The sequence below is a fragment of the Nelusetta ayraudi genome, unplaced genomic scaffold, assembly GCF_046127955.1.
Source record: "Nelusetta ayraudi isolate G7.1 ecotype Tasmania unplaced genomic scaffold, CSIRO-AGI_Nayr_v1 ptg000002l, whole genome shotgun sequence".
NCBI classification, from domain to species: Eukaryota; Metazoa; Chordata; class Actinopteri; order Tetraodontiformes; family Monacanthidae; genus Nelusetta; species Nelusetta ayraudi.
This window is the reverse complement of record NW_027466052.1, coordinates 6,382,692-6,409,837: the sequence shown is the minus strand read 5'-3', so window position 1 is coordinate 6,409,837 and position 27,146 is coordinate 6,382,692. Positions and strand designations below refer to the sequence as shown.

The window sequence follows — 27,146 nt, the reverse complement described above, 5'->3', positions numbered from 1 at the left end:
AATATTTGAATCTGTTTTTGAAATAACCTTTATCATTTCAAACTTTGAAATATATCTGAGGTTAAATGAGACATTTACACGTTTAGCATGTACATTTGTTTTATTTCTAATAAAAATGTAATGCATTAAACTTTTAGGCACTGCACTCTATTGGTTGCTTTCAATTGGTAATAGAGAAATGTGCTGTCGTGTTGCTGACAACATCGGAAAAGAAGCAAAGAGTGGGAATACATGTGGAAACTGTAGTATACCGGCAAAGACAAAAAGTAAGTTCTCTTTTATTAAGAAATGAAAATGATAGTGCATAAGTGATCTTTGAAGGAAAGAGGAATTCAAAGTAAAACGGGAACAAAAATATCTTTAATGTAATTGATCGGATTGCTCGACTGTTACTGGCAAGAAGTAGAACTCCCCTTGGTTGTAGGGAGAGTAGTTTTACCACTGAAACTGCCCCAGTTGTAGGTAAAAGCCAGCGCTTCAAAATATTACTTGTGTATACACATGTTGAAGAACACAACTAAAGTATGTACTGCGAAAACCCTGAAAATCAAATATTAAAGTAATACTTGCCTTGATTTGGTTCTCTTTTTTTCCTTTCTTTTTTTTTAAAAACCATCTTTAGGCATTGTTGTTATTTGGACTGGTGGTGCATGAAATACTTCAGATTTGGTTCTCATCGTATATCAGCAGTATCCCAGGACTGCCTCCACCATATTAGATCACAGCATATGGTGTGCCAGGTAGAGGTGACAGAAGGTCCTCTTGTTTACATGCAAAACCCATTTTGCAAAGTCCTCGTTTGGGCTGCAGAAACACACATACACACACAAACACGCACGCACACACGCACACGGCACGCAAGTGTGGACTGGAGAGAGAGAGAGAGAGAGAGAGAGAGAGAGAGAGAGAGGGAGAGGGAGGGAGAGAGGGAGAGGGAGGGAGGGAGGGAGGGATGAAGTCTGCATCGTTGCAAACTCCTGCGTGCTCTCCCACAACTCCCTCCTCGGCTGTCCTGGAAGCGCGCGGCCAGTCGTTCTCCGCAGAGAGCAGTCTCAGTCGTCCAGCCAGCGAGGGCTCGGCACAAGAGAGGAGGATCAAAAATAAAATAAAAATAAAAAAAGACACACCGCAATGAGGACGAGTTGAGCGGCGAAGGAAGGGGGGAAAGAATCGAGGACGGCCTATAGGACGTTTGTTTTGCGGTCTCCCTGCGGAGCGGACGGGCGGTATGCGGAGAAAACACGGCGGTTCGCCAGTGATTCCACATCCGAGGCGTTAACGGTCGGAAGTCGTTACCTGAACAACGTTACCTGGACCGGCGGCGGCAGCAGCAGCGGTGGTGGTGAACAGCGCCTCCCTGACATTGAGGGACGTTGGAAGACGCAGAGGCAAGCGAGAGCGAGAGAGAGCGAGAGAGAGGGAGTGAGCGAGGGAGGAAGACGGACGGAGCGGGAGAAAGTTTGTGAAGCTTGGCGCAGACACAAGCGGTTCAACAATGCGGTTGACCCCGAGCGAGTCCCTTTCATGGACAGCCCTGCTCGTGCTGCTGGCCGTCCACTGGTCCGACTGCAGTAAGTAAACACTTCCATGCTAGGCGGCTAGCTAGCGAGCGCGAGACATGGCTCTGTTGTGACATTAGTGGTGATGAGAGTTTATTGGCGTCATTAACGTCGTTTTTACGGCACCGCCGTGCTTGTTTCGCAACGTTTGTTTTCGGGGTTTTTCTCCCCCCCCCCTCTCTGTTTGTAGCTGCAATAGTGTTGGAACTTCACACACTGCAGTTATCAGCCTTGTATTTAATGTGTGTTTGTGTGCTCTTGGTTCCAGTTTCATTGTCTCCTCAAGAGGCGAACCAGTTTCTGAGCAGACACAAGAGAGCGAATCAAGTTTTCGAGGAGACGAAGCAAGGACACTTGGAGAGGGAGTGTGTGGAGGAAAGGTGCACCAAGGAGGAGGCCAGAGAGGTGTTTGAGAACGACCCGGAGACGGTGAGCATGTGTTGGACACGGGAAAAAGTTCTCCTTTCTTTTCTCAAGTCAAGGGCGCGTGCAGGTTCCCTCTCCTAGACACCAAACACAACACAGCCACCTTCTCCCACCACGGCACCCACCAAAAAAAAAAAAAACTTGGTCAGGTCCCTCCTCTTACATAAACAGTTGTACTCTGAGTGATGGTATTTCTAATAACAAGTTCAATGTTGACATGCTCATGCTCGGATTGAGCGACTGTTGATGACAGTTAATGTAACTGCGGTGACTCATTGTCTGAGCCGTTCATGCTCCAGTGAGTCCCAGTCTGCCACCCACTGAAGGTCCATGTCACGACTTGATATTGCTTTTCATTTCCCCTTTTTGTATGTGTGTCAGTGACACATCAAAATTAAGCCAACATGACTGAGCTCAAATGCCGTCCCTTCAAAGTTAGCCTGCAAATCACATTTATTGAATTTATTTATGGTCATTTGTGTAAAAGATAAGTTTAGTTGTCTCCTCTTGGTTGCGGAAATAACTCAAGCGTTGGTATAACTTCATAGCTCAGCACAACTTATTTTAAATGTCACTTCCATATGCATGCCAATGACGCAAACAGGCTGCGCATTTTGATTGGTCGCGATGGCGGCGGATTAGGAGTCTTCTGAACATGTGGCGAAAAATGTGATTTTATTCACGCACATTCCCTCGCTAATCTGCATACACGCTACCGCCTTTCCTCTTTTATTTTATGTACCACACAAACACGCTGTCTTGGCTCAAGCGTACTTGTGGCAGATTAGTTTTTAGCCTGAATGAATGTCTCGGGGTTAACAGCCATGTGAAAACGTAAGCCTGTTGAACCCGCGCTATTCGCAGCAACAAACAAGCCACGGAGATTGGAAAGAGTGTAAAGTGTCATTGGCGTGACGTGACGTCTGCGCGGACTTATGTTTTGCAGTGTTGTTGTGCCTGTAAAGCACAACATGGGCTAATCTGCAGTACAAACACCTGCGCTTTGACGCTCACGCCTGCCGTCGGAGTTTAGCCGTCACGAATTCCAGCGGTGTGAACGTCGCGAATAAGCAATCGATGACTCAGTGATCATGCGCAAGATTAGGGGCATGGAGCGACACGGCGGCTGAGACAGGAAGCAGGGGCGGGGGGGATTAAAGTGAAGTTTAGCCGGGTTTAGAGGAAAAGGTGGACCCGCTCTGACGTGCGCCTGAGGAGGTCCACAGGGAGCGGAGGATGCCTTTCATTGCGTGTCTCCGCTTTCCTCGCATGCCGTGCCACAAAGTTGCAGTCTCATTCATAGCTGCATTATTCATTCTGAATGTGCCCAACTCTGACTCTGCAGTCCTGTTCACGCTGCAGCACTCTGGCTCTGCAGGGTGAGCGTGTGAGCAGAGGCGCTCCTGGATACTCATGGTTTTCCTTGGCAACGTACGCAACCGCACACTTTCTGCTCTCTTGCTGGTACGACGGGAGAAGTCGAGATATTCAACCGTTGCCTTTAAATGCACTCCGTGCATCACAGACTGATGTTTTAACCCAATGTGACAGACGCTTTTTAAATGAGCTGTCACATCTAATCTGGGGTTAAAAGTGGACGTCGCCCCGTGTAATATTTTCCTGGACTAAACTTTCGCCCAAGTCCTTGCTTTTAATGGCGTTCCTGCTGTGTTTGGCTCCGACAGTCTTTGCTCTCAGAGCGGTCTTTCCCTCAGTAGATCGCCCCTAAATCTGCCCTATATATCAAGAAGTGTTTCAGCCTGAAGCCAAGGGGGATTCTGCTGCTTCTGCTGCTGCCGCCTCTGCTGCTGCTGCTGCCGCCTCTGCTGCTGCAACTGCTGCTGCAACTGCTGCTGCTGCTGCTATCAGGAATGCAGAGAATTTCAAGGAAGCCTTTGGCAATAGGCCGCACCCATTGGAGAGAGTGCACGCAAAGATTAAAGAGTAATCATAGTGTAATCTCGAAACTGACACACACAAAATTGCCTTCGATGAAGCTCATTATACTAATGCGATCTTTTTTTATATATATATATATATATATATAGTACAGTAGTCGTAACTCTAAATGTTTCAAGCAAGTTCTCAGACTACTGTGATTTATATTCATATCGTATATTTGCTTCTCTGTGTCACCCTCATTTAGGACTACTTCTATCCAAAGTATTTAGGTAAGTTTTCACCATAACTGAAACTTTTCATTTCGACTCAGAACAGCAGGTTCGGCTGATTACATGTTCTCACTGTCTTTTTTTGTCCTGGTCTAGCTTGCTTGGATAGGTTTGGAGATGCTGAGAAGAAGAAACAGGATCTGATTACGTGTGTCCACAGTGAGTTCCCACACGGCACGATTGCATGTTCACCCTGACGTGAATAGTCTTTTGTTCTGCTATTTCTGATCGTACCACTGTGGAAATAACGTAAATATTGATACGCCATTACAAAGTAGATGGGACTTACTTACAGTCTCAGGTGCAAGACAGGATCATTGCACACACAAAAACATACACGCAGAAAAGAGAAAAGGGGGCAAAGATGATTAAAAGTCAATGTATTTTGCCATTTGTGACGCTTAACTGTTGTGTATCTTTAGATAGATGCATAGAAGTGTTTCTTTTCTCCCTGGAGGGGGATGTTGATGGTCACAACATAGCGCCACATAAATACACATAGCTAAAAAGAAATGTTTAAAAGTACAAATAATAATTTATGAAATTATATATATTTTTTATATATATATATATATAAAATTATAGAATATCATGAGTAACATTGCAGCACTTTTCCACATTGATGCCACCCATTGGTGGGTGAACACCACACCCCCCTTGGTCGTCACACACTCTCTGGCCGACTGCACCAGCATCTCTGACGTAAAGGAAGGAGGGAGGGAGGGAGGGAGGTAGAGAGAGAGAGGACGGAGGTGGGCTGAAAAAAAAAGTCTCTGACGCTTTCTGCAGCATCAGTGCCGACCTGGCTTCTCCGCTATTGGCTGAGGGATCTCGGGAGGGGGTTTCATGACTCAGCTGCAGCATCACCGTGTCAGTCCTGCTTCTCTCTCCTTTCTATCAGTCTGTCAGTGCCCTCCATTCTCTGTCTCTCCTCACAAATCTCCTGCTGCCGTGTCTCTGCAGACTGGCAGTGAGTGATTTGGCTGCATCAGTGCAGATCACGACAGTTTAACTAATTCTAAAAATATTTTAGGCATGTTGCTGGCATTCATGTGATGTGATAAAGACTATGTTTGCACATTGAGTTTGGCACCTGGCTAAGAAATGAAAACATGGCATCATTTACATTCCCGTGTGATTCTGCTCCATTCGCCTGTATTTTGAAGTTCCATTTGTGTTAAGTATTACTATCCCCTCTTACTCTGAGGCATGTGTAACCACAAGAACTCTTGCTGCTTTAAAATGCATGACGGACCTACCGGACCTTATATTGCTGTAGTGCAGCTGCATTAAATATGTGTAAGTGGTAGTAGCAGCTAATTGCAATTACACTGCAGTGTTGCTCTATTCTAGTCCGTTTTTACCCCTCTTACCACTGATATTCATTCTGTTGAAAAATTAATAACTTAGTATATATACACATAGATACTACTACTACTACTACTACTACTATTGACCTTTCACATGTTAAACATTAAAGTTTACCATATTGTTAACATTCCTTTGTACAAAAAGCCATCTTAATACTTGTACAACATGACCTTATCTCTCTCACTCTCTCTCACTCTCTCTCACTCAAACTTATGAACAAGTCCGGGCATGTTGGCTTCATACTCCAACCCTCAGAAAAAGAAAACTGAGTCTGGAGTCTGGATTGGGGCGGGAGGGTGTTTACACGCGCTCACATGTACAAGCTCAGAGGGGAAAGAAGAAAAAAAAAAGGCGGCTCAAGAAGTTGGAACAATTTCTGGGAAATCAGAAAAAGGGCAGAGACATTTTAACCTCTGTGGACCGAGGAGCTGTAAGAAATGGAACGGGGGCATCTCTGCGATGGGAGCTTCGCCAGCACTGGGCTATTTATATTGAACATTCTGATATGCAGCACATAGACGCCCTTGGTCTGCTCACTGTGGTGTCACTATTCTGCCTCTAAATGCACGGCTGCCCTGAGACGCGGCTGCTGCCCCGAAGTGCTCCGGTGACTGGGCACTCCTTCAATGTGCCAGTGTGTATTTAGAGTTATTGTATAAACTACCAGTCAAAAGTTTGGACCCACCCGATGTGTTGGCATTGCAATTTCTCACTGAAGGCATCAAAACTGTGTATGAACACAGCTGGAATTATGGAAACGATCATAAAATAACATGTTTTATATTTAAATTCTTCAAAATACCCATAATGCATAATTACAGTTATCTTGCTCATATATTTGATGTCTTCAGTATCTATCTGCTGTGTAGAAAGTGGTAAAGATTACAAAAACCTTGCATTAGAACGTGTTTCCAAACCTTTGACTGATAGTGTGTATTTCCGAATATAGAAATGTGTGTGTGTGGTGTCACCAACCCTTCTGACGTTATGCTTACGCTCTCCAAACTCCTAACTCGAGGAATCGCCGCCTCTCTGCTTCTCTCTCTCCGTTTCCTCTGAAGACATCCCGGACCAGTGCTCTCCATCTCCCTGCAATCCCGTGGGGACGGTGCGCTGCGAGGACAAAAAGGGAGACTTCCTCTGTCACTGCTTCACAGGCTGGGCCGGAGCCAGGTGTGAGAAAGGTACTGTCATCACATCACATCACGCCACAGAGGTCATGGCAACGGCTTTCGGCGCCGCTTGCATCATGCATGTGTCACATCAGCACCGGCGAGGACGGTCAGCGTGACCTTGTTTTCTGCCTCATATTCGGTTCACTGACTGAAAATGACGTCGTGAGAAGCTTTGACATTGACAGTATTGTCCTGTATGGTCATTTAAACTTCCTGGCTGTGCATCTATGATATCTGCTGGTTGTTTTTAATGCTTCCAATGTGAATTCAGTGAGTGTCGGATCAATATTGACTGTACGTACTGGAAGTCCCAATAGGAATCAGCGTGTCTGTTTAGAGGTCACCGCTGGTCGTTGTTTACTGGAAGTGCAGCACGCAGAAGAGTGCGTTCCACCTCCACAGAGTGTTTTCTAAACACTCAGCTTCTGCGCGTGTTAAAGCGCGGAAGCTGGAAACTCGCACATTACAAGAGAAAGGAAGCGAGTCCCCTCGGATTTATGGCACAGCCACCTCTGCACACATTTCCACTGTGACTCATGCTGCCACCTTGCCGAGAGAGGAAACCTAAACAGACTGGGCTTGCTTGACTCGGCCCGAGTCTTTTCCACTTGACGACCGACCGCGCCAAACGCTGCCAGACTCCGGCGGCGGCACGGCGTGCTGGAAACACGTGAGGAGTCGGACAAATGTATAGAACATCCTGGTGGGGTGGGGGTTGGGGGTGGGGGGCAAATGGGTTTGTTTTAAATTGCCCGTTAATTCAGCATGCAGCTTTAATGACGTTTGCGTCGAGCTCTCCGTGTGGGTGAATCACAGGGCGCGATGGTCCCAGCAGCGGCGCCATGATGGCCTTTTTCCTCCGGCTGCTGTTGACTGTCGCCGCCGTCTTCTTTGCAGATGTGGACGAGTGCGGCAAGAGAAACGGAGGGTGCGACCACGAGTGCAACAACACCATGGGCAGCTACCGCTGCTCCTGTCGCCAGGGCTACATGCTGGTGGGACGTCACATGTGCAACGGTGAGCCGCAGACCCTAGACAGCCGTCGTGTCGTAGCCAACAGTCGACGTTGAACACAAAGGACGCTTTTGTCTCAGTCAGCCGTTCAAGTCCATTTGCACTTTTCAGCCTGTTTTAAAACCATGTACATTTATTTCCCTGTTATCCTTGCTGTTGTATTGTCCAAGTAGGAAGTAGATTCGGGGGTGGAGGGGTGATTAGATTGCATTCCATTTTTCTCCTCCCTTGTAGCAGAGCGTTTACAGTTCCCTCACTGGGCTGTTATAACGTGCACTGCTAACACTGTTTCTGGAGCCATTTTTTGCCTTCAAAACCAGAACTCGTAATGTCGAGTCCGCTCCTCTCCCGCCTCACTCAGCAGGCAGCAAAAGACATGATGTACTTTTCCAGAAGAAAATAATAACCACACGGTGGCTTTGCCATGAAGGGCCCATTTCCACTGTGATTTTTGTTCATTTCACTGCATTAGCTGGACCCGGTTGAGAAGGTTCTTTGATTCAAGCTGCCGAGCAACCCGCTCGCCTGCCAGTCGAACGCCTCTCGTGCAGGGCTGGGCGATTTTGGACAAAAATAAAATCCTGTCCTTATTTTTTTCTCTACAAACTCCATTTTCCGATTTTGATTTTGATTTTTTTTTGTTGGTAAAACTACAAAAGAAAATGGAATAAATAATTTCTAATATTTTATTTTATTTTTAAGGAAAAATAGCAAACCTTTCCCTATTGGGAATGAAGTGCAACTGAAAGACACTGTAAACCCTCATTGGGTTTAGTAAAGTGACCATTTATAGTCTTCTTGACCAAACAAAGATGAAATGGGAATAAAGTGAAAACTCAGGAACCAAACACAAATGAATCCCCCTGTGGACGAAGTGACAACCTTAACTGTCTTTCATCAAATACCACTTTAAAATTTTTTTTTTTTCTATCATCTTGAACAATGACAAATGAATAAAGTGCAAAACTTTCACATTTCGTGTAACTAGAGGCGCTCAGCCTGGAAGCACACGAGAGGAAAATTGATTTTAAGATTTTCCTTTTTTTTCCAACGTCGTCTTGGCTAATAAATAAATAAATCCCATTTCGATTTGAAATCGATTGATCTCACCGCCCCACTCTCGTGTCGTTTCAGACGTGGACGAGTGCGAGGACCCGGCTGTGTGCGGCACGGCTCGGTGCGAGAACACGGACGGCGGCTATGACTGCTTGTGCGACGACGGTTACGTCTACGACAACGAAACCAGGACCTGCGTCGGTGAGTGAAGGTCGTCGTCGTTGTTGTTGTCGCACAGCACGGCCCACACAGAGGCTGAAGGTCCTGAGGCGGCTGTTTGGTGGGGGTCAGGAAAGGAATGCAGAGACATTTGGAGAAATTTGGATTAAGTAGATAACGGGTCAGTGTCTCTGCGCCTGTAACACAACTTCACCGGGAGGAAAAACACATTGTCCAGTAGAAGATTTTTGCAGGGGAAAGAAATCAGAAAGATTAAAAAAAAAATAGGAAATAAAATTGCAAATGGTAAACATTAAACATCACAAGCTGCTTTCAGATTGTGCAAACACTAAGACATAACCCGTCATTGTTGACATATCAAACATGTGGTGCACCAACACCTGTAGAATAACAGCTGCCGTGACTTCATTGCCTTAAACAGTGGCAGGATGTCCCGGGGGGGGGGGGCGGAGCCTCGTGAGGGAGGTTTTACCATCAGAGCAGTCGGGTCTCTGGCTGCGCCGGGTCAAACATCATTAATCACCAGTGCAGTGTTTTGCTCCGCGGCGGAATGCAGACTTTTAACCATAAGCGCATCTTGCGAGCACAGACCGACGTCCCCTCACGGCCTTTTAAGGATGCGCGCGGAGTGGGGAGCGTTCCAAACTGTCGCGTCCAAAAAAACACACTTGTCTCAAGTGCTGTTTTCCTTCCCTGATTTGTGTGCGTGGGAAACGCATCTCGTGTGCCCGCTCGTGTGTGTTTTTCCTGTGCTTGCTTCTCCCTCTGTGAGACACTAACTCTCTGTGATACATTTCTGGATCCTTCTTCTCCTCCTGCGCCGTCACTGCTCAGACGTGGACGAGTGCCAGACGGATGTCTGTGCCGGCCAGTGTCTGAACACCCCGGGGAGCTTCCGCTGCTTCTGCGACGGCCGCGAGGGCATGAAGCTGAGCCAGGACCTCAGGAGCTGTAAGGTGAAATGCGTGCACCGAAGACACTCAGTCTATGGCTTTTACCCCTCTGGGTGATTTCGGCCCGTGGGTCAACATTTTGACGTAGTAGCTGTGTCTGTTATATTGTTGTTGTTTTTTTTGCCTCCTCAGCCTTTGACTCCCTGCCTGTCGCCGACGCTGAAGAGGAACTCTCGCTCCCTCTACCTGGGCCGATTGTTCAGCGGCGTGCCGGTAATTAGGCTGCTGTTCCGCAGGAGCGTTCACACCAGGTGAGAAATTGACAGTTTCAGCGGTCGTTGGCAAATAATTCCCTGTCTTTGTTTGAAACCTCTTGAAGTCAATGCAGCCTTAAACTGCGGCAGCAAACCTCCACGGTGCACAACAGCGGCTGTTATTTATTCGCTCTTGTGTGGAATTTTGCGGCAGCGAAAAGGCAAACGGCCGGACCTCTGCCCAATCAACATGATGCTGGCATGCTGATGACGTGCTGACCTTACATCAGACATGTAGCTAGCCGCTGTTCCGGATCAGTTGGCTCTCGGTCATTTGTTCTCTCCCTCTGCAAACGCGGAGCCAGTTGACGCAGCAGTCCTTCAAGCTGTCCGACCGACATTCTGAAGTACTGGTGAAATTTCACTGGGTAAAATTTGAGCTCCTGGATCGTTGTGTTGAACTCACCCATCTCCCCTCTCAGGAACATTACTGGGTGAACCCAAAGACTTCTGTTCTTTTTCTTCTTTTTTCTTTTTTAATCCAACCATCACCAGGACATCATCACTTGCGGATGCAGTCGACTCCATTGTTTCTCCTTTGGCGCATTAGAAAGAGCCCCAAACTTTATTTGCTCCGCAAATTTTATACGCATATTCCCCTCTAGCGAGGTGTGTAAGGGAAAATTTGTCGGCATTTTCGCGTTGTTTTTTTTTCGCGTCACTTCGCCTATTGCCCGGTGTGTAAGGACCTTAAGTCTGCTGTAGTCAACCAGACATGTCCACCAGCATGTTTATCTGTTTTCCCCGCTAATGTTGTTTTGGTCACAGCTAGCTAGAAGGTCTGCAACTTTCAAAATAAGGCTTTTTTTACTGGACAGAAAGCTGAGCGTGGTTCACTGCAGGCTGAAACTGGCTCTCTGGGTTGGACAAAGGTTTGGCTGTTTGGATTTAGACCCTGGTTCAAAAAGAGAGGCGTTACCCCTCCCTCAGAAAAAAGTGTAACGTAAGAAAGGTCAGACCAAGGTGTGATAGCGCCCTTCGTGAAACGCTCCCTGCTGGGTAACGTTGGTTGCGTTGGACCATTTTCGATGCATCTCTCAGTGTTCTTCATCCTTCCTCCCTCATCACAGCTTCTCAGCGGAATTTGATTTCCGCTCCTACGATCCCGAGGGTGTCATTTTTTTCGCCGGAGGTCACCAAAACAGCTCCTGGATTGTGCTTGCAATGCACTATGGCAAGCTGGAGCTGCAGCTCAAGTATGGCGCCGTCAGCCGGATCACCAGCAGCGGACCCAAAATCAACGACGGCCAGTGGAGGAAGGTCTGGGGTGTTTTTTTTTTTGTTTGTTTTTTTTACTTTTTCCCTCTGAACCACACGCTCCTCGGCTCAGCTGGCCTTCTGAGGCTTGATAAATGTGAACCTCTTGATCTCAGATCTCTGTGGAGGAGCAGGGGCGGAGCCTGGTCATCAAGATCGACAGAGAGGCCGTCATGAAGATCGCGGTGAACGGCGACCTGTTCACGCTGAAGAAGGGCATGCACGAGCTCAACCTCACCCTGGGAGGGGTCCCTTTCAAAGCAGACGGCCTGGTCAATCAGGTACTTTTTACTGGCGGTTCTGTATTTGCTTTAAAGGTCCAGTGTGTTAAAATTGGCTTCATTTATGAATTTTGTATTGGTAAAAGCTTAACACACTGCCCATAAATACATTAATAAGAGTGTATATTCGCAGTACAATGGTTCTCATACATATAAGAATATACATAGAGCAATAAGGATCTTGCTCCTAGTTAGCTCCCATCTTGCGCCACCATTAAATTAAGTGGCCTCAACAATGACAGTGGCCTCAATATGAAACACACTGTCAGGCAGACTTCCTTAAAATAAATTTCCACGCTGGACCTTTTAATGGATTAAAACATACACAGAGATACACACACTTTTTTTTTGTTAATACACAACTACCATGGTGCAGGTGAATCCCCGCCTGGACGGCTGCATGAAGGACTGGAAGTGGCTGACGGTTGAAGACACCTCCATCCAGGAGACCATCCGATCCAGTGACATGCAGTGCTTCAGCACCGAGGATCCCGGCGCCTATTTCCCTGGAACGGGCTTTGCTGTCTTCAACATCAGCCACGGTACAAACACGTCTTTATTTGCGTGTTTGCGTGCGTGCGCGCTGTATTACACCACTGGGGATTGTATAACCCGAGACCTGGTATTTCCTGAAGCAGTTTGTCAATGTTCAATTTGTTTTTGTGAAACGTCATCATTCTCCTCCTCCTCCTCCTCCTCTTCCTCCTCCACTCGTATCAGTAATTTGTCTCCTCTTGTTTGTGGGTGAGGTTCATGACCCACTGTTTTGAAACTCTGCCTGTTTTGAAACTCTGCCTTTCGCTTTCTGTTCTCTTCCAACTGCAGATTCTCAGAACTTGAGCGTGCGGCTGAAACTCCGTCCCACGTCAGCCGTCGGCGTGCTGTTCGCCCTGGTGCACCAGGACAGCGTCCCCTTCTCCATTGCTCTGGCCGACTACAACCCAGACACAGATGAGTGGCGAGATGTGAGTGATTAAAAGATCAAACCGTGCGTGCGTGTGTATAAAATCCTGCCAGCTCCATGTGTCAACTTGCAATTTTTTCTCTACTCTGGTTCGTGTTGTCAGCTTATTTTAGTGACTTCAGGAGACGCCATCCTCGCCAGCTCTCCCGCACCGCTGTGTGATGGTCAGAGCCACGAAATTGAAGTGACGATCTCGGCCAACCAAACCCTGCTGCTTGTGGACGGGCAGCCTGGACGCGGACAAGACGCGGAAATCCCTTATGACCTCCTGTCGCAGTCCAGCACCTTCATCGGAGGGCTCCCCGGTGAGAGCACAAACTCAGTTAGTCAGTCAGCATCATTTCAGTCGTATCAATCTGAGACAAAGCCAGCGATTCATTTGGAAAGTCCGTCTTCTGAAGCAAGAGGCTGGAGAAAATGTTGATGTTTCTCTTTTTCTCCTTTTTTTTTCTTTTTTTTGCTGAGTCGGACATATTCAGTGTGCTGACATGTTTTTTTCCAGGCTTGCTATTAGGTCACAGGTCAACTGACTACTCATACTCACATGTTGCCATCTCCCCCACTCAGGCGTCCCCCTGGTGTCCACGCTGGTCTCTGCGCCGTACAGCGGCTGCATGGAGGTCTTCATCAACCAGCAGCCTCTGGACTTCGACCAGGCCGTCCAGAAACGAGACATCCGCTCCCACTCCTGCCCCCTGCTGGACTCTCTCCAGTGACACAAAGCGCCAGGCAACGGAGATCATTTCCAATATATTTATTCAAAGCTTTGACCAATGTGTGTGTGGGGGAGGGGAGGGGAAGAGGTTTAAGATTGGAACGTCAAAAAACAAAAGACGCACACGGTCTTGTAGTGCAGCCTGGAGCCTTAGCCTGAAAACAGCCTCTTCTTTACTGTGATTCTGCCTGTTGGCATCTGCAGGGGGATTCCACAGTACTGTCAGTGCAAAGTACTTCATCTGCAAGATGAAAGGCATGAAACGCTGCGCAACATTGCCTCAAAACTGCCCATGTTCCACAGCCTTGTTAGCCCGCCAGAACACAAGAGAGCCTTATGATTTGGCATTTGGTCTTTGGGCAGCACTGGTGCACCTGTCATTATTCCCTTAAAGGCACATCTGATGGGGGGAGGGGGGGGATTTTGACAGCAACGTGGCTATTAGAGCTGTGGTCATGTTTCGCACATCTCGCTCGACCCTGAGGCCAATAATCACAAGGCTTGAAAAAAAAAATTCAAAGTGCAAGATCAGCTTCTAAGTATCCCCGCAACAGCTGCCCCACTTGGAGAAAACATTTGAGTAGGTGTTGAAAAACTTCCTGTGTTTGGTGCATAGTGACATAGTGAAATAATTCATTCCTCCCTAAGAAGCTGATTTTATTATTTTTCCCCCTCCTCCTCCAGGCCAGCAGGGGGGGGGGGGAGAGTGTGCTTATAGGCACATTTTTGCGTTGCGTAGAAGAAAAAAAAACCTTGCACAGTGTTGCAGGCAGAGGTGGACAGCGTGCGAAGCCCCCCCCCCGGTTGGAGAGAGAGAGAGAGCGCTCCACGTCTGCCTGCAACTTAAAATATCGACCGCGTGCCTCCAGACAACCACCCGAACCCCCAACGACCGCTTCCCCTCCGAAACAGGTGAACCATTCCACAAAAACACGTGCAGTACTGTAACCGACAAAAACCGAGTTGAGGTGTGTGACTCATCGCAATAAATGCACCATACGACACTTTGTGCGTGACCGACACCCCTGCCGTCAACCAAACTCACCACTCAGCGACTGTCGCATGGGCCCCCCGGTCTTTGCCGCCCCACCCACAATCACCCGCCGACCACCTGAGAGCCGTCACGTAGCCACACGAGGACACCCAGACCGAAGCACAGGGAGACAGGAAGGGGCGGGAGAGCGAGCACTGCATCAGATGCATCACACAAGCTACTGAGAGTAAAAGAGTGCGCTGTAAAATACTGAATATGTAAATAATGTCACTGTACAATGCTTTTAGGAATGAAAAAAAAAGAAAGGCAATAATAACACTACCGAAACGCTCAGCAAGGTTTCTGCACATTCAAGTTTATTCCGAGTCAAACAGTGATCCAAGTCTCTGGGCAAACATCTGCTTCCTATTAAAGTTTCATCAACAAATACAGATTATTACTTTTTTTTTTCATAAATCTGAAGGGACATTTGATTTGGTTTTTCATTTTAGGTGCTGAGCAACTAAAAAAAACACAATAAAAACAAAGAATGTAAGAGGAGCGTAAAGATTAGAGAATCCAAAAGGGCTCCGCTGTTCTTTTACTTCCCTCTGCCATGCTTCATTTTCTACGTCTTTCATGTGTGAATGCCAGAATTTAGAGCCTGACAAGTTATTGTTTATTTTTTATCTGTGATTGTGTATTGACTTTTTTATTTTATTTTATTCTTTTAACTGCCAGAATGTGTCCAATGTCGAGCAAAGTCTGCCTTTTGAGTTTAAAATGATCGTCAGATAAATAAAATCCTATTGAAAAAGGAAAAAAAAAACATCAACATTATAGAGTAAAATTGTATTTTCAAAAACTGAATTTGCTTGCCGTGTTTGTTTGTTTGTTTTTTTTCAACTTCTGAAGTTTTCATGCTTGCAAGTCAACTTCAGTGGTATTTACAGTATTAATGAAGGTGATTTGCAAATGAGCCGCAGGGGTCAATTAGCAATGAAGGAGGGGACCAAATCATGGTTTGATTAGCAAGAGTCAGAAAGTTTGAGAATCCAGTAATAAAGTCAAGTCTGTTGTTGACATTAAAGCAGGTGGACAAATTTCTGGACTGGTGGGGCCACAATGGGTTCCTAAATGTGACAGAGGGGCCGGAGCAGCAGCAGATGGATGGAGTGTTTTGGAGAAAAAAATATATTAATGCTTATGCCTGCGTTAAAGTGTAATGGTGCCCCATTTACCGCTATGTTCAACACTTTGAGGAAGTGGGTTCCTGCTTGCTTGTTGCACCTTGAGAGCGTTAGTGGGAGAGTGTAAACAGAGGGCTAAATATATTGCTCATGTAGAAGGGAGAGGTTGATGGGAAGCAATCGTGCCAAACTTCGTCTACTTGCATTCGGAGCAGCGGCTTCACTACAGCAGTGGAACATGCGTTATACGATATATATATACAAGTAATATAGAGAGAACACAGACTTTAAAGTGCATCACAAATAGCACATATCTTTGTAACTAACACAGGGATAATTCACCCTCCTGTTTACAACTAAAAGCCCTTGAAACTACTTTGATGCGTCAGACTCAGCTTGTCAGGTAAATAAAAGAGGTTCTCGGACGGCTCTGCGCTCCCCACGCACTCAAAAGAGAGCTTACAGGGCAAGGTTCCACACACGAAGGTCAGAACCTTTATGACTTGGCTCCCTCAGACAAGAGTTGTTTTCCTTTTAGTATTGGGCTTCGCTTTGCTGGCCTCGCAGCAGCTTGCCAACAGAAATCACAAATGACCTCATCCAACTGTTAGCGAGAAAGCTCACATTTCCCCAAAAAAAAGACAAAGTGCAAAGTGAGAGTGAATACACAGGGGGGGGGGGGGGACTCAATCATGTAGGAGGCTTGTACATCTGCGCAGAGTAGTCACGAAATTCGACGTGTGTGTGTGTGCCACCGGTGACGTCAACCATCAGAGGTCAGCCTGAACAGATCCATCCAGGTCGTTGCAACGTGCCAAACGGGCCGACGGTTCAGCAGGCGTACGGCGGAGGCTTCTCGAAAGGGCTGTAGGCCGAGCCGTAGAGGCTGGGAGCGGTGGGGGACAGCATGAAGCCTCCCCCCTCCTGGGCTGGCCCCTGAGCCGGTGGCTGGCCTGGATGCTGGGAGGGCTGCTGGCTCTGGTTGTCCTCAGACAGGGATGAGTTGGAGGCCGGCGCTCCCTCAGGGAGCAGCTGGGGAGTAGCAGGTGGCTGGAAGTTGCCGTTGTGCTGCAGGACAGGAGAGAAGTTAACAATCCAGTCCAATCCATCTGTGTTCTGACTCCTGCTCGTCCTGCACTCGGGGGCGTCTGTGTGTGTGTGTGTGTGTGTGTGTGTGTGGGGGGGGGGGGCAGGTGTGCTTGGGAGTCCCTCCCAGCTGTGTTGGGGTGAAGGTGGGGCGACTCCTCAGACGAGTGGGGCCACACACAGTGAGAGACAAACAAGCGTACACACTCACGGTCGCACCTGCAGCCAATTCAGAGTTAGCGGTTAGCGGCTAACCGTTAGCCTAATGTGCACCTGGAGGGGAACCCAATGTACACAGTAAAGGCCAGAGTGGAAATTGAACCCACAACCTTGCAATACGTATATATATGTATATATATATATATATATACATGTGTGTGCGTGTGTGTGTGTGTGTATATGAGTCAGTGTATATACATATACAGTATGTGGGTGTTTGTGTATATATATATATATACATATATATATATATATATATATATATATATATATATATATATATATATATATATATATACATATACATATACATACATATATGTACATACATACAAACATATATACAGTATATATATATATATACATACATATACATACACACACAGGCTACCACGCAGGTTATTAACGTTGATTCCAAATACTAGAATAAATATTTTGGAAACTGAACAGGGAGCTCATCACTATGACACTTGGAGAGAGTGCTGACCTGAAGGCTGCAGTAAATCCCGTCATGAGACATCTTACATTGTCTAACATTGTTATTTATACTTTTTTAATGGTACAATAATTAGTCAATATCTATCAAAAAAAAAGTGCCCCCTTAACTCTTCCTCCCAGCCTCCCTCTCACCTGTATGGGCAGGGGGTAGTTGGGGTAGGCAGGCAGGGACTGTGCTGAGGGACAGAAGCCAGCGTAGGTGAGCATGTGCTGGGTGGGGTTGTAGAGGATGTGAGGGGTCGGGGCCGGACTCGGAGCGATTTGAGGAACGGGCTTCTGCTGCAGGGACAGAGTTTCAAAAAGAAGTCACAACTTGGACAAGCGAGCATCAAAGGTGGATGCGAATGTGTTGCAACAAGACAAACAAACTGTCTCCGATTGGTTACTGGGAAGTAAAAATAATAACGATCATGACAAGTGCAAAATCCATCAAGTAGGTAAAACTGCCAGCCCTTATTGACTCATTCTGATTTTTTTATTTCTTTGATCCCCCCTACAACGAAGCAGCCGATCAGCAAACAGACGTAAGAACACTGCCTAACAAAAGAGTCAGCAACTTGTAACAGGGTTAATTTCCAGCTGCTGCGATACATAATCCTGAGACAGCTGCATGATGGAGAGTTTGTGTTTTGTTTCAGGCTTTTTTTTTTTTTTTTTTTGTAAATCCCCCAACTCCAATTTTGAAAGAGTAAAAAGGCTTTGGGGATTCAAAGGCCAAATGATAGGCCCATCAAACATGCTTTTAGTTTGCGTGTGTGTGCAGTAAATTGTAATGTGTAGTGAAGCACTAAATAGACATGTCATGCATAAATCAGTATGATGTTTCAGACAAAAGCAAGCGGAGCAGATTTAAAGCGCTACACGCTGGTATTCCCTCGACAGACGCCCTGCTGCTGATTACAACGTAATGTTGAGTTCAGGGAGCAGATGTTGGGGATTTTATGTGGCCTCGCGTCAGGTTGTGTTTGTGTCCTGAGGGGAAACTGTGTAAAAAAAAAAAAAAAAAAAAAAAAAGGCATAAGTTTAAGTGAAAAGCCTTCCAACAACCGACACAACGTCATCCCTTCAAAGACTCGGACCGCCTTTGAATCTTTGCCTTGAGTCTCCTCCAGCTTCCAAGGCTCCAGCGGGGAAATATGAAGGACCCACCATGTCCTTGTACGCTCCGAGGATGGCGGCCGTGATGATTCCCAGGAACAGGCTGATCACGTTGAGCACCACCGAGGCCCACAGGAGGCGGTGCAGGTGGATGACGTCCCAGCAGCTGCCGACTCCGGTGAACTCATAGTACTGCGTGTGGTACTCTGTGCTGGAGGAAAAACACCGGCGTCAGGGGAATCTCCAGTTCCCGTTCCCAGCTCCTTCCCAGCAACTTGGAAGGAAGGAGCGTTGCTGAAAGCAAGACTTTTTGGAAATATTCCCAACCACCCGTGCGGGAAGGTGGTGGGGGGGTTACAGAACTCCCAGATCAGATATTACGAGGCTGTCAGCGGAGTTGTAAACACTTTTAATGTGATGAAAATTTCGCAATAGCCAGGAATGTTTTTTTTTTTTCAGCTGAGGCGGATTTTGGCCGCTATACGCGCTGACGACGAGTGAAGGCTTCGAAGCGAACGACGGGGGCGTTCACGCTCACCTCTCACAGTTGTACAGGTAGCAGCAGTAGCAGGTGTTGCTCCTCAGCTTCAGCTTGCACGCTTTGTCGAACGAGCGACACGTGACCTGAAGATTCGGAACAAGAGGTTTCCCGAATCACAATTAGACTGACACATTTTTTTACAGGTCATAAACACACAATGACGTCCAATAACCACCAGTAACTGAAAGTTGCGGTTATCCTGAAAAAAAAAACAAACAACATTTTTAATTATGTCCAGGTGGCCTATGCAAAATGCACGAGGGTTAATTATAAATAATATTAATTATAGATAATAACAGTTTCACGATGTATTTATTTACTTGATTTTGAGACTTTTAGTCCTCCATACTCACAGGGATTATGTGCTTTGAAAATAGGACCTGTAGTTTCATCACTGCAGTAACAAGGTTTTGCCACTAGGTGTCACTATGCACTAATTCTTTCTTTTTTGGAGGGGGGGAGGGGGGCAAGTTGCTTCTGTTTCAGATAGGAGCTTAGTAAGTAACAAATTAGTGAGCAGGCTGAAACGTGTGAGGCATTACTATATATTACTGTATATGTACACATACTGTATATATGTAACATCAGTGAGTCACCTCGGTGTAGTAACTGTCATAGGCGTAGCCTGAGCCGCTGGTGTAGAAGTCACACATGTCCTCCTGCAGGGGCCTGATGTCCTGTGAGAGACGGACGACAAAATGATTCAGCCAATGTCTGCGGAGAAAGGAACCTACAGTCCAGTTCTGCCGCTTGCTAAAACTTGCTGACTCATTTCTATGGGCTTTAGAATCCGAGTTAGGCCTGAATTTGGTCACATTTGTGATCTGATTTTTACGTTGCACACAAGTAAACATATATACATATATAAACCCCACTCCAAATCCAAATAGTGACCTGACACAGAAAGGAATATCTGCTCTCACTCTCATAGTTTTGATTCCAAGCACACATTGAATCAGCACTACTGCTTCCCCCCAGTTAAAATAAAATAAAATGAAATAAATAAAGCCAATGCTTGGTTACTCACGATGAATTCTGAAGCAATGATGCCATCCACGATGGCGCAGAAGAAAGACGCGATGACTCCGATACTGATGAAGATGATGGCTGCCATGAGCTTAACGAGAGACAGAGAGGGCATTTTCAACATATTTTTTGTCATACTGTGTTTAGAGCAAGTGACCTGGACAGTTCTTATTACTCTTTTTTTTTTTATGTGCACCCGTGAGTGGAGACTGTTAGAGACAAATTAGGCATCATTGTGATGAAGGAGCCTTGTTTATAACACATCTTTATTAGCGTCAAACTATTATAAAAATTACACTGATATTTAACACGGACACCTAGATACACTATGAAAGCTGTCCTCCGTGCGTATGTGTGTGTGTGTGTGTGTGTGTGTGTGTGTGCGCGTGTGTGTGTTTGTGTGTTTGTGTGTGCGCGCTGACTGTCCTCTTGTAGCTGCACCCGATTGCGAGATGATAAAACAAAATCTACAGCTTACTGCCCAACCAAAGCAAGGTGCACTGTGGGTAATTTATGAGCACAAAGGAAACATTCGCGGCCCTTTGTTCCAGAAAGGCCAATCTCATTCCCCCAATCGGTACACACACACACACACACACACACACACGCACACACACACACACACACACACACACAGACAAGGTGTCTAACAGGACAAACAGAACTGATTTACAGCATCTTAAATTCAACATCCTGATCACAACAGCTAACAGTTTAATTCAAACAAAGCTAAAGCAATTTTTCAAACTATTTAGGCATTTTTTTTGGCTGTCTGTCTTCACACACACACACACACACACACACACACACACACACACACACACACACACACACACACACACACACACAGCTGGCTGATGACAGATGTCTGCTCACTTTCATTTGCTGACCAGTCAGTGGCTCCTTCAGGACTGAAGCTAAAACCCACACTTCTGCCAGTAGCTGCAGTTAAAATGCTGGTTGAAATGAAGCAATTCCAAATATGTAAATCACAAAAAAGTCTCATTATCGCTCCTAATACCGTTCCCCTTTGTTTAAACTTGGTCCTTGGTTACCAGAAGTCAAGAACCTCCTAACTTGGTTCCTGTGTGTTTCTTTAGTTTAACTTTGATTGTTTATAAATATTTTTTTTCTGACCGTTCTAGACATTAGATAACCCGATTACTCATGTTGATTCAGGAAATCAATGAGTGTCGCATTTGAATCCACCACACCGCAGTCAGAGGTTTAACCTACTGAGCTACCTTGTTACCGTGATGACTTTGGAGGTGAATGACATATTATGGTATTTCAGGGTTTTTTTTCCCTGGGACAAAAAAACTCAAAAAAATTGTTTTAATCAGTCTGTAACTCACCAAAATGCCTGTCCTATCGTAGTTTAGCATGAGACAGAGTTTATGAAGGAAAAATCTCAACATGTCAAACAACAAAGCTAATGTTGTTTAGCTAGTGATGCTAATATATAAACATAAAATGTTTCAATATTACAAAGTGAAATATGTTCATATCTTCCACATTAGTTTGTTAAAACAATATTCTTGTGTCTTCTGTTGAGCTGAAGCCGCTCCTTATTTTTGTTTCAATACGAGTTATGTTCATAGCGAAGAAACTCACTAAAAATCCATCCAACTTTAAACAAGTCAGTTGGAATAGACTTTTCATTTTGAAATAATTTCCCCTCAGTCGAGTGAAAAGTGGGCAAATGGTGTGTTTAATCCACCGACCGTCCAGACTCTCCACTTCATTAGCCGTTTAAATAGCGCCGCTTTTATGGAGTGGAAATGGCCGATGAGGACGGCGGCAGAGACGATAGAGGCTGACAACTGTATTACTTCACATTACTTTAGCACCAGCTGCCAGCACATAAAACACTCACACACACACACACACACACACACACACACACACACTGAGACCAAACGCCACACGTCTGCCCTCAAACAGCTGAGGCAGAGAGCAGGACAGGGAAAATCAGACACCGTCAAAGAGTTGCGACGCACAGATGCGGAGGACAGAGGAGAAGCAGCGTTGCAGTACAGTACAATATTAAAGATCACATATTATGCAAGCCTCGGACCCCAACCAACAGCCCTAACCGCTGCGCAACCCTACAGTCAATTCACAAAGCCCAAAACCTCCTGCTGTGACAGGGGTTCTGTCCGAGAACCGGTGAAAAGGAAGACACCTGGTAGAGCAGTTCACCATTCAGCATTGTAAAAGAAGACATAAGAAGAAGCGTAACAAAAAAAAATTCAATGTGTCAAAATTTAGGACAGCAGCAGTTGGAGGAACAAACAGGCTCACGGGCTTTTACATGGTTGAAGGAGTGCAGGTCATTTTTTCAAACACTAACATTTCATTAAGGTGCAATAAAACACTCATTCATATTCAATTTAATGTAAATAATTTGTCAATAACAGAAATACAAATATAAATATTTGTATTTCCTTTCCTTATTCCTTTATTTCTTTTAATTCATATATTTTTTCTTCTCTATGCACTACATGCTGCTGTAATTATGCTGCTTTCCCCAACCACTTGTCAGTAAATGCCACCAAACACAGAAAATCAGCTCTTTGTGATGTCACAACGATGCACTGATACCTCATGGTTACCCCCCCACTCACTGGTTAGAGGCCACACCCCCAGCCAGGTTCAGACAATGTTTGCCTTGTTTTATCCTCTGGCGAGCAAACAGAAACCAAAGCTTTGATTCAGCTTTAATTCGGAAGGCTGTTCCCCAGAGACCTCAGGCGGAGTCCAAAAAGAAGTTAAAAAGCAACAATGTGAAAACGGGCCTGACATGGGACCTCTGATGCGCTACAAAGGCGGGGTGATTTATCTAGGGGTCAGAAGGTCGGCAGCTTTCGCAACTGAAAGTCGCTGAGCACTGCAAGGTGCTCAGCCGTGCCCCGCCGTCCGCCAGCCCGGCAGGCAACCAATCATGATCACCGGTGGACACGCTGGTAATAAGCACTTGTTGGGTTAAAATACGAGCCTTTTAGAAGGTTGGCTGGCCCGGCAAGGTGACCTGAGTGGTGGCAGCCGTGCGTGATACAGAACCCTAACCAGCGAGCAGGAAGACGACGAGCTTCACGGAGCATCTCGGCTTTAGTCATAAAGACGTGTGACCGTGTGTGAGTGAGTGTGTGTGTGTCAGGGTTAAAATCGTGAAAGAAAACGAATGAAATAACGAAAACTAAAATTGAAAAAACTATTTCATTAACTGAAATTGATAAAAACGAAAATTGCAAGACAAAAACTTTAGAAAACTACCACTGAACTGCTACTTGTGAAGCCTATAGGACATATGAGAGGATTTTTTTTTTTTATTTCACTTCCCCGCAAAGTTGGTTTTATAACTCATAACCAAGCATCCACCTGGCACTGTTGAGACGGAGGAAAGTGTAAAACCCCTGGGGAACTGGCACAGAGTGGGAGGTCGTCCACATCGTCAGACGCGGTCAAACATCAGGTTCTGATGCGTCGACCTCAGATGATTCTGGATTTTGACTGTAGACCAATCACATGCTCCATCCCAGAATTCCACCCTCTGCTCCAGTCCAGGCCGTCTGGCATTCTGGGCATTTTTATTTGATCAAAATCTCATTCTTCATTTGAGTTTGTCTCAACAGCAGTCACTTTTGGCCTTAGCTCAGATTCTTTAGTTTTAGGGTTAGCCTACAAACACACAGTTAGTGGTATTTGTGGCAGCTAACGGGGATCTCTCCACATCCCAGACCACCTGGAACCAGTTGAAGCGACATCAGGTCGTTCAGCTGAGGCCCCCACGACGTCAGGAGACGTCTGCAGCATCCAGGAAGTGAATAAAGCATCTGAGCTCTCGGGTATCGGCCGCGTTACGCTACCGTTCCTTCTTCTTTTATGAGTGGCCGGCCCGCTGGGCCGCTCTCGTGTTACGGTCTGAGCCGCCTCGGACACGGTGGAGGGAAAGAAGACACCTGTGCGAGGAGAACGCAGAGCCTTGTGCGCTTTGAGGTGGCGGTAGCAGGACATGAAAGTTTAAAACGGTGCAGCAGGCGGCCGCGGCTCGCTGCCGCGGCTCACTGCCGTTTTGCACATTATATTCAGATAAAGACGAAAAGGCAGAGAACCCTGAAGCCGTGAACCGGGTTCCAAAACATAACCCGCTGAGTGTGGAAGTTAAAGTTAAAGAAATCCACGTGTAGAGCTGGTTGGTAAGAAGACACTGATACCGACACCCTGCATGCTGTCTGAAAATTTAATCAGGCCCAGTGATAGGTAAGGTAACAGCAGCGGCATCATTCAGTGTTTTGGGTCAGAGCCATCCTCAAACATCGGATGCTTTCAAATTTTCTTACATTTTTTTGCAGTGGAACGGAGCAGTTTTGGAAGCCTGCGCAGGAATAAGAAAAGGCCTTTGTAATATATAGCTTAGGTAGAGAATGTGTTATTGTTTATATTATGTTTTTAGGCTAAATGAATATTTGCAACAGCTGTGTGCTCATGAAAATAACTCATAAAGAACAGAAGATACCGTTCACAGTGCAAAGCACAGATGTTCATCTCATGCTACTTTTTTTTGCAACTATCTGACTATGTTCGGTAACATATCAATAAATCAATGTTTTCTCGGGTGGTTTGGCAACACGGCTTTTAAGGGAAAAAGTGTAATGTTCATATTGGATATTTGTCACATTGTCAGGTGTCATCAAAGATTGCAAACAATTCTGTGTGGTTCAAATGAGCCCGAAGCCCAACAAGTCATCCAAAAAGTGGGACGATTAAACTGTGGTGGCGAGTTAAGATTGAACAGGATCTCTGGAGTCGATGTCACCAGAGTCGTCTTCGCTCCTGGAAGCAGGTTGATCGCATGAGAGGTTTCAGGTGCGGTAAACGTAACACCAACTACTTTCATTATGTGATGCTGAGGGAAAAAAGTCTCAGCTCCTTGGTGGCTCCAGTGTTTCCTGTCTAATAAGATTTTGGGAATTTGTTCTCGGAGTGGGGGGGGAGTGTCTGACTTGGGGTCGGCTCACACAGGCCTTCCGTCGGGACGTCTCTTCTCTGAAACCTCATTTCACCTGTGTCGCTGTCAGGAATACAGCGGCCCTGTCAGGAGCTGACCAATGCTAATGCAATCTGCCCTCTTGTCGTCCAACCCCGCAGCCAATCACGTTCGCTTCTCCTGACTGCAGCCCCCCGTTCGTGCATCGACCGGGTCGCAGGAACCGAGAACACGTCGCGATGTCGACGGACTTAATGGGATTTGCTCCTCGCTTCGTACCGAGCAAATTTCCCATAAAAAAGTGGAGAAATTTAGAAGGTCTGTAACATGATCCTCGTGTTTACAACGGCAATGTCTACCTTGTGGCTGGAAGGCATCGTTGCTTCTTCTTCATTCTTTTTTTTTTTGACATAAATAAATAAAAACATCAACAGTGGACACAGGTCTGACTCATTGTGAAATGGAGCTGCTGGGGTGTGTTTTTATAGGCATTCGACACAATACAGAAATTAAACTTTGATTTTACATCCAGTTGTTGCATGGAAGGGCAGAGTTTTGAGTTTTAGTGGAGGGGAAAATATTTCAGAGGTTGCTGTTTTTTTCCCTTTTGGACAAGAGATCACATAATATGGTCTGCACACATAACGACGACCAAAGCTACTGATTCAATAACTATTATAAGTTGTTTAAACTGTCAGAGAACTGAATGAATCAGACTCACCATGGGTCTGCGGTTTTCCACCAGGTGGATTCCGACGATTCCCAGAAAGGCTCCAAAACTCAACTGGGCGTCCAGAGAGCAAGAACAGAAACAGTCAGCTTTCAGAGGCGGACAACACTTTTGACAACAACTTACAACAACAATTTAGAGAGACGAAGGTGTGAGAGAGTATGCGGTGGCTGACTGGGACTCACGATGATTCCTGGGTAATATCCCGCCACTGGGACGTTGTCTGTGCGCGTGGCAGAGATCAGACCTACGGTCAGCACCAGCAGAGCCAGGGCCAGCAGGGACACGGTCATCCACAGGGCCGACTTCCTCCGGCGCAGGTACTGAACTTCAGTTGACAAGACAGTGTGGTGAGAGGAGTCCACTGAAGACAAAACTTCAAAACCACATCATTACGGAGGAGGAAACGTGGCTTCATTTGAAGCCGTCATTCATGCAGAACTCCCGAAACTGAAGAGCTGAAGCGAAAAGTCACTGGCAACTCTTGTTACTGTTAAACTTGTTGTTTTATTTCAAAAATGTCAATAATAAATAGTTTATAATGCTGTGGAATATGCAGTAAATAAATATATAAAGTATGTTTAGTGCAGTTGAAAAATGACCAGTTATAAAAAAAATATATATATATATAAAATTTTGCAAGTTAAAGCAAAATGTGTCAAAATATAATACAAAAAAAATAATAAAAAAATACAGTGCAACCTTAATTACCCACAATGCTTCAGCGTAAAGTGTTACTCAGCTCAAGAAACCACTTAAGCTCCGTCTGGCCAGCAGAAGGAACTATGTTCAACATCAAAAGCGCAACAGTGCATTAAACCATAAATAAGCAACGGATAAGATGCTCGATATAAGCATTCCAACTGAATTACCTTCTGGATCCAGGACGTCCGGAGCTGCTGGCTGCGATGTCTGCTGGCTGCTTTCAGGCTGCTGCATTTTTACTCAAAATGGTGTGTTCAGGTAAAATACAGGGGGGGAAAAAATATATACCTTTAAGTATTTCCAAAAGTTTATCAGGAGGCTGAACTGGTGCCTTTACACGTTGGAAGTGAACCAAACCCTCATCCTCCTTAAGTTGCCAGGTTTTACACTTGCAGCAGCCGATTATTAATAATATTATTGTTATTTTTATTCCATTTATTTGTCGGTTTCTATCGAACAAGTCCGGACAGACAATTGACAGAAACAATTGGGAGTCCTGCTGAGAGCACACAGACTGTGGGGCAGAAAGAGAGAGACGGTCGAGACACCGAGCCAATCAGCTGCCTATCATTTGGCTACGTCATAAATGAATAATGCATTTTATTTTTTTTATTTTTTTTTTTAACGCACAGTGGAAGCGCCGTCCCCTGTCTTTACTTCGCTATAGTTTTGGTGATAAATGTGGGGCAGTTCACCAGGTTGTTGGTTTTTAAA

At 45.8% G+C, this 27,146-nt stretch overlaps 2 protein-coding genes across 2 annotated transcripts; one reads left to right on the top strand and one right to left on the bottom strand.

Moving 5' to 3' along the window:
- The first annotated feature begins 984 nt into the window (after window positions 1–984).
- On the top strand, window positions 985–15,219 carry gas6 (growth arrest-specific 6). Its single transcript, XM_076020170.1, has 15 exons — window positions 985–1,571; window positions 1,828–1,988; window positions 4,132–4,156; window positions 4,253–4,315; window positions 6,589–6,711; window positions 7,600–7,719; window positions 8,851–8,973; window positions 9,787–9,908; window positions 10,038–10,156; window positions 11,230–11,419; window positions 11,533–11,697; window positions 12,074–12,239; window positions 12,523–12,662; window positions 12,765–12,966; window positions 13,229–15,219. The coding sequence occupies exons 1-15, from the start codon at window positions 1,496–1,498 to the stop codon at window positions 13,375–13,377; spliced, it is 1,944 nt and encodes a 647-aa protein (XP_075876285.1). The 5' UTR covers window positions 985–1,495; the 3' UTR covers window positions 13,378–15,219.
- A 323-nt stretch (window positions 15,220–15,542) lies between these two features.
- On the bottom strand, window positions 15,543–26,892 carry tmem255b (transmembrane protein 255B). Its single transcript, XM_076020205.1, has 9 exons — window positions 26,600–26,892; window positions 25,913–26,055; window positions 25,719–25,781; window positions 20,009–20,098; window positions 19,578–19,658; window positions 18,979–19,064; window positions 18,492–18,651; window positions 17,475–17,621; window positions 15,543–16,607 (listed from the first exon to the last, which is right to left on the bottom strand). Exons 1-9 carry the CDS (start codon window positions 26,664–26,666, stop codon window positions 16,371–16,373), a joined length of 1,074 nt encoding a protein of 357 aa, XP_075876320.1. The 5' UTR covers window positions 26,667–26,892; the 3' UTR covers window positions 15,543–16,370.
- Window positions 26,893–27,146: the final 254 nt, after the last annotated feature.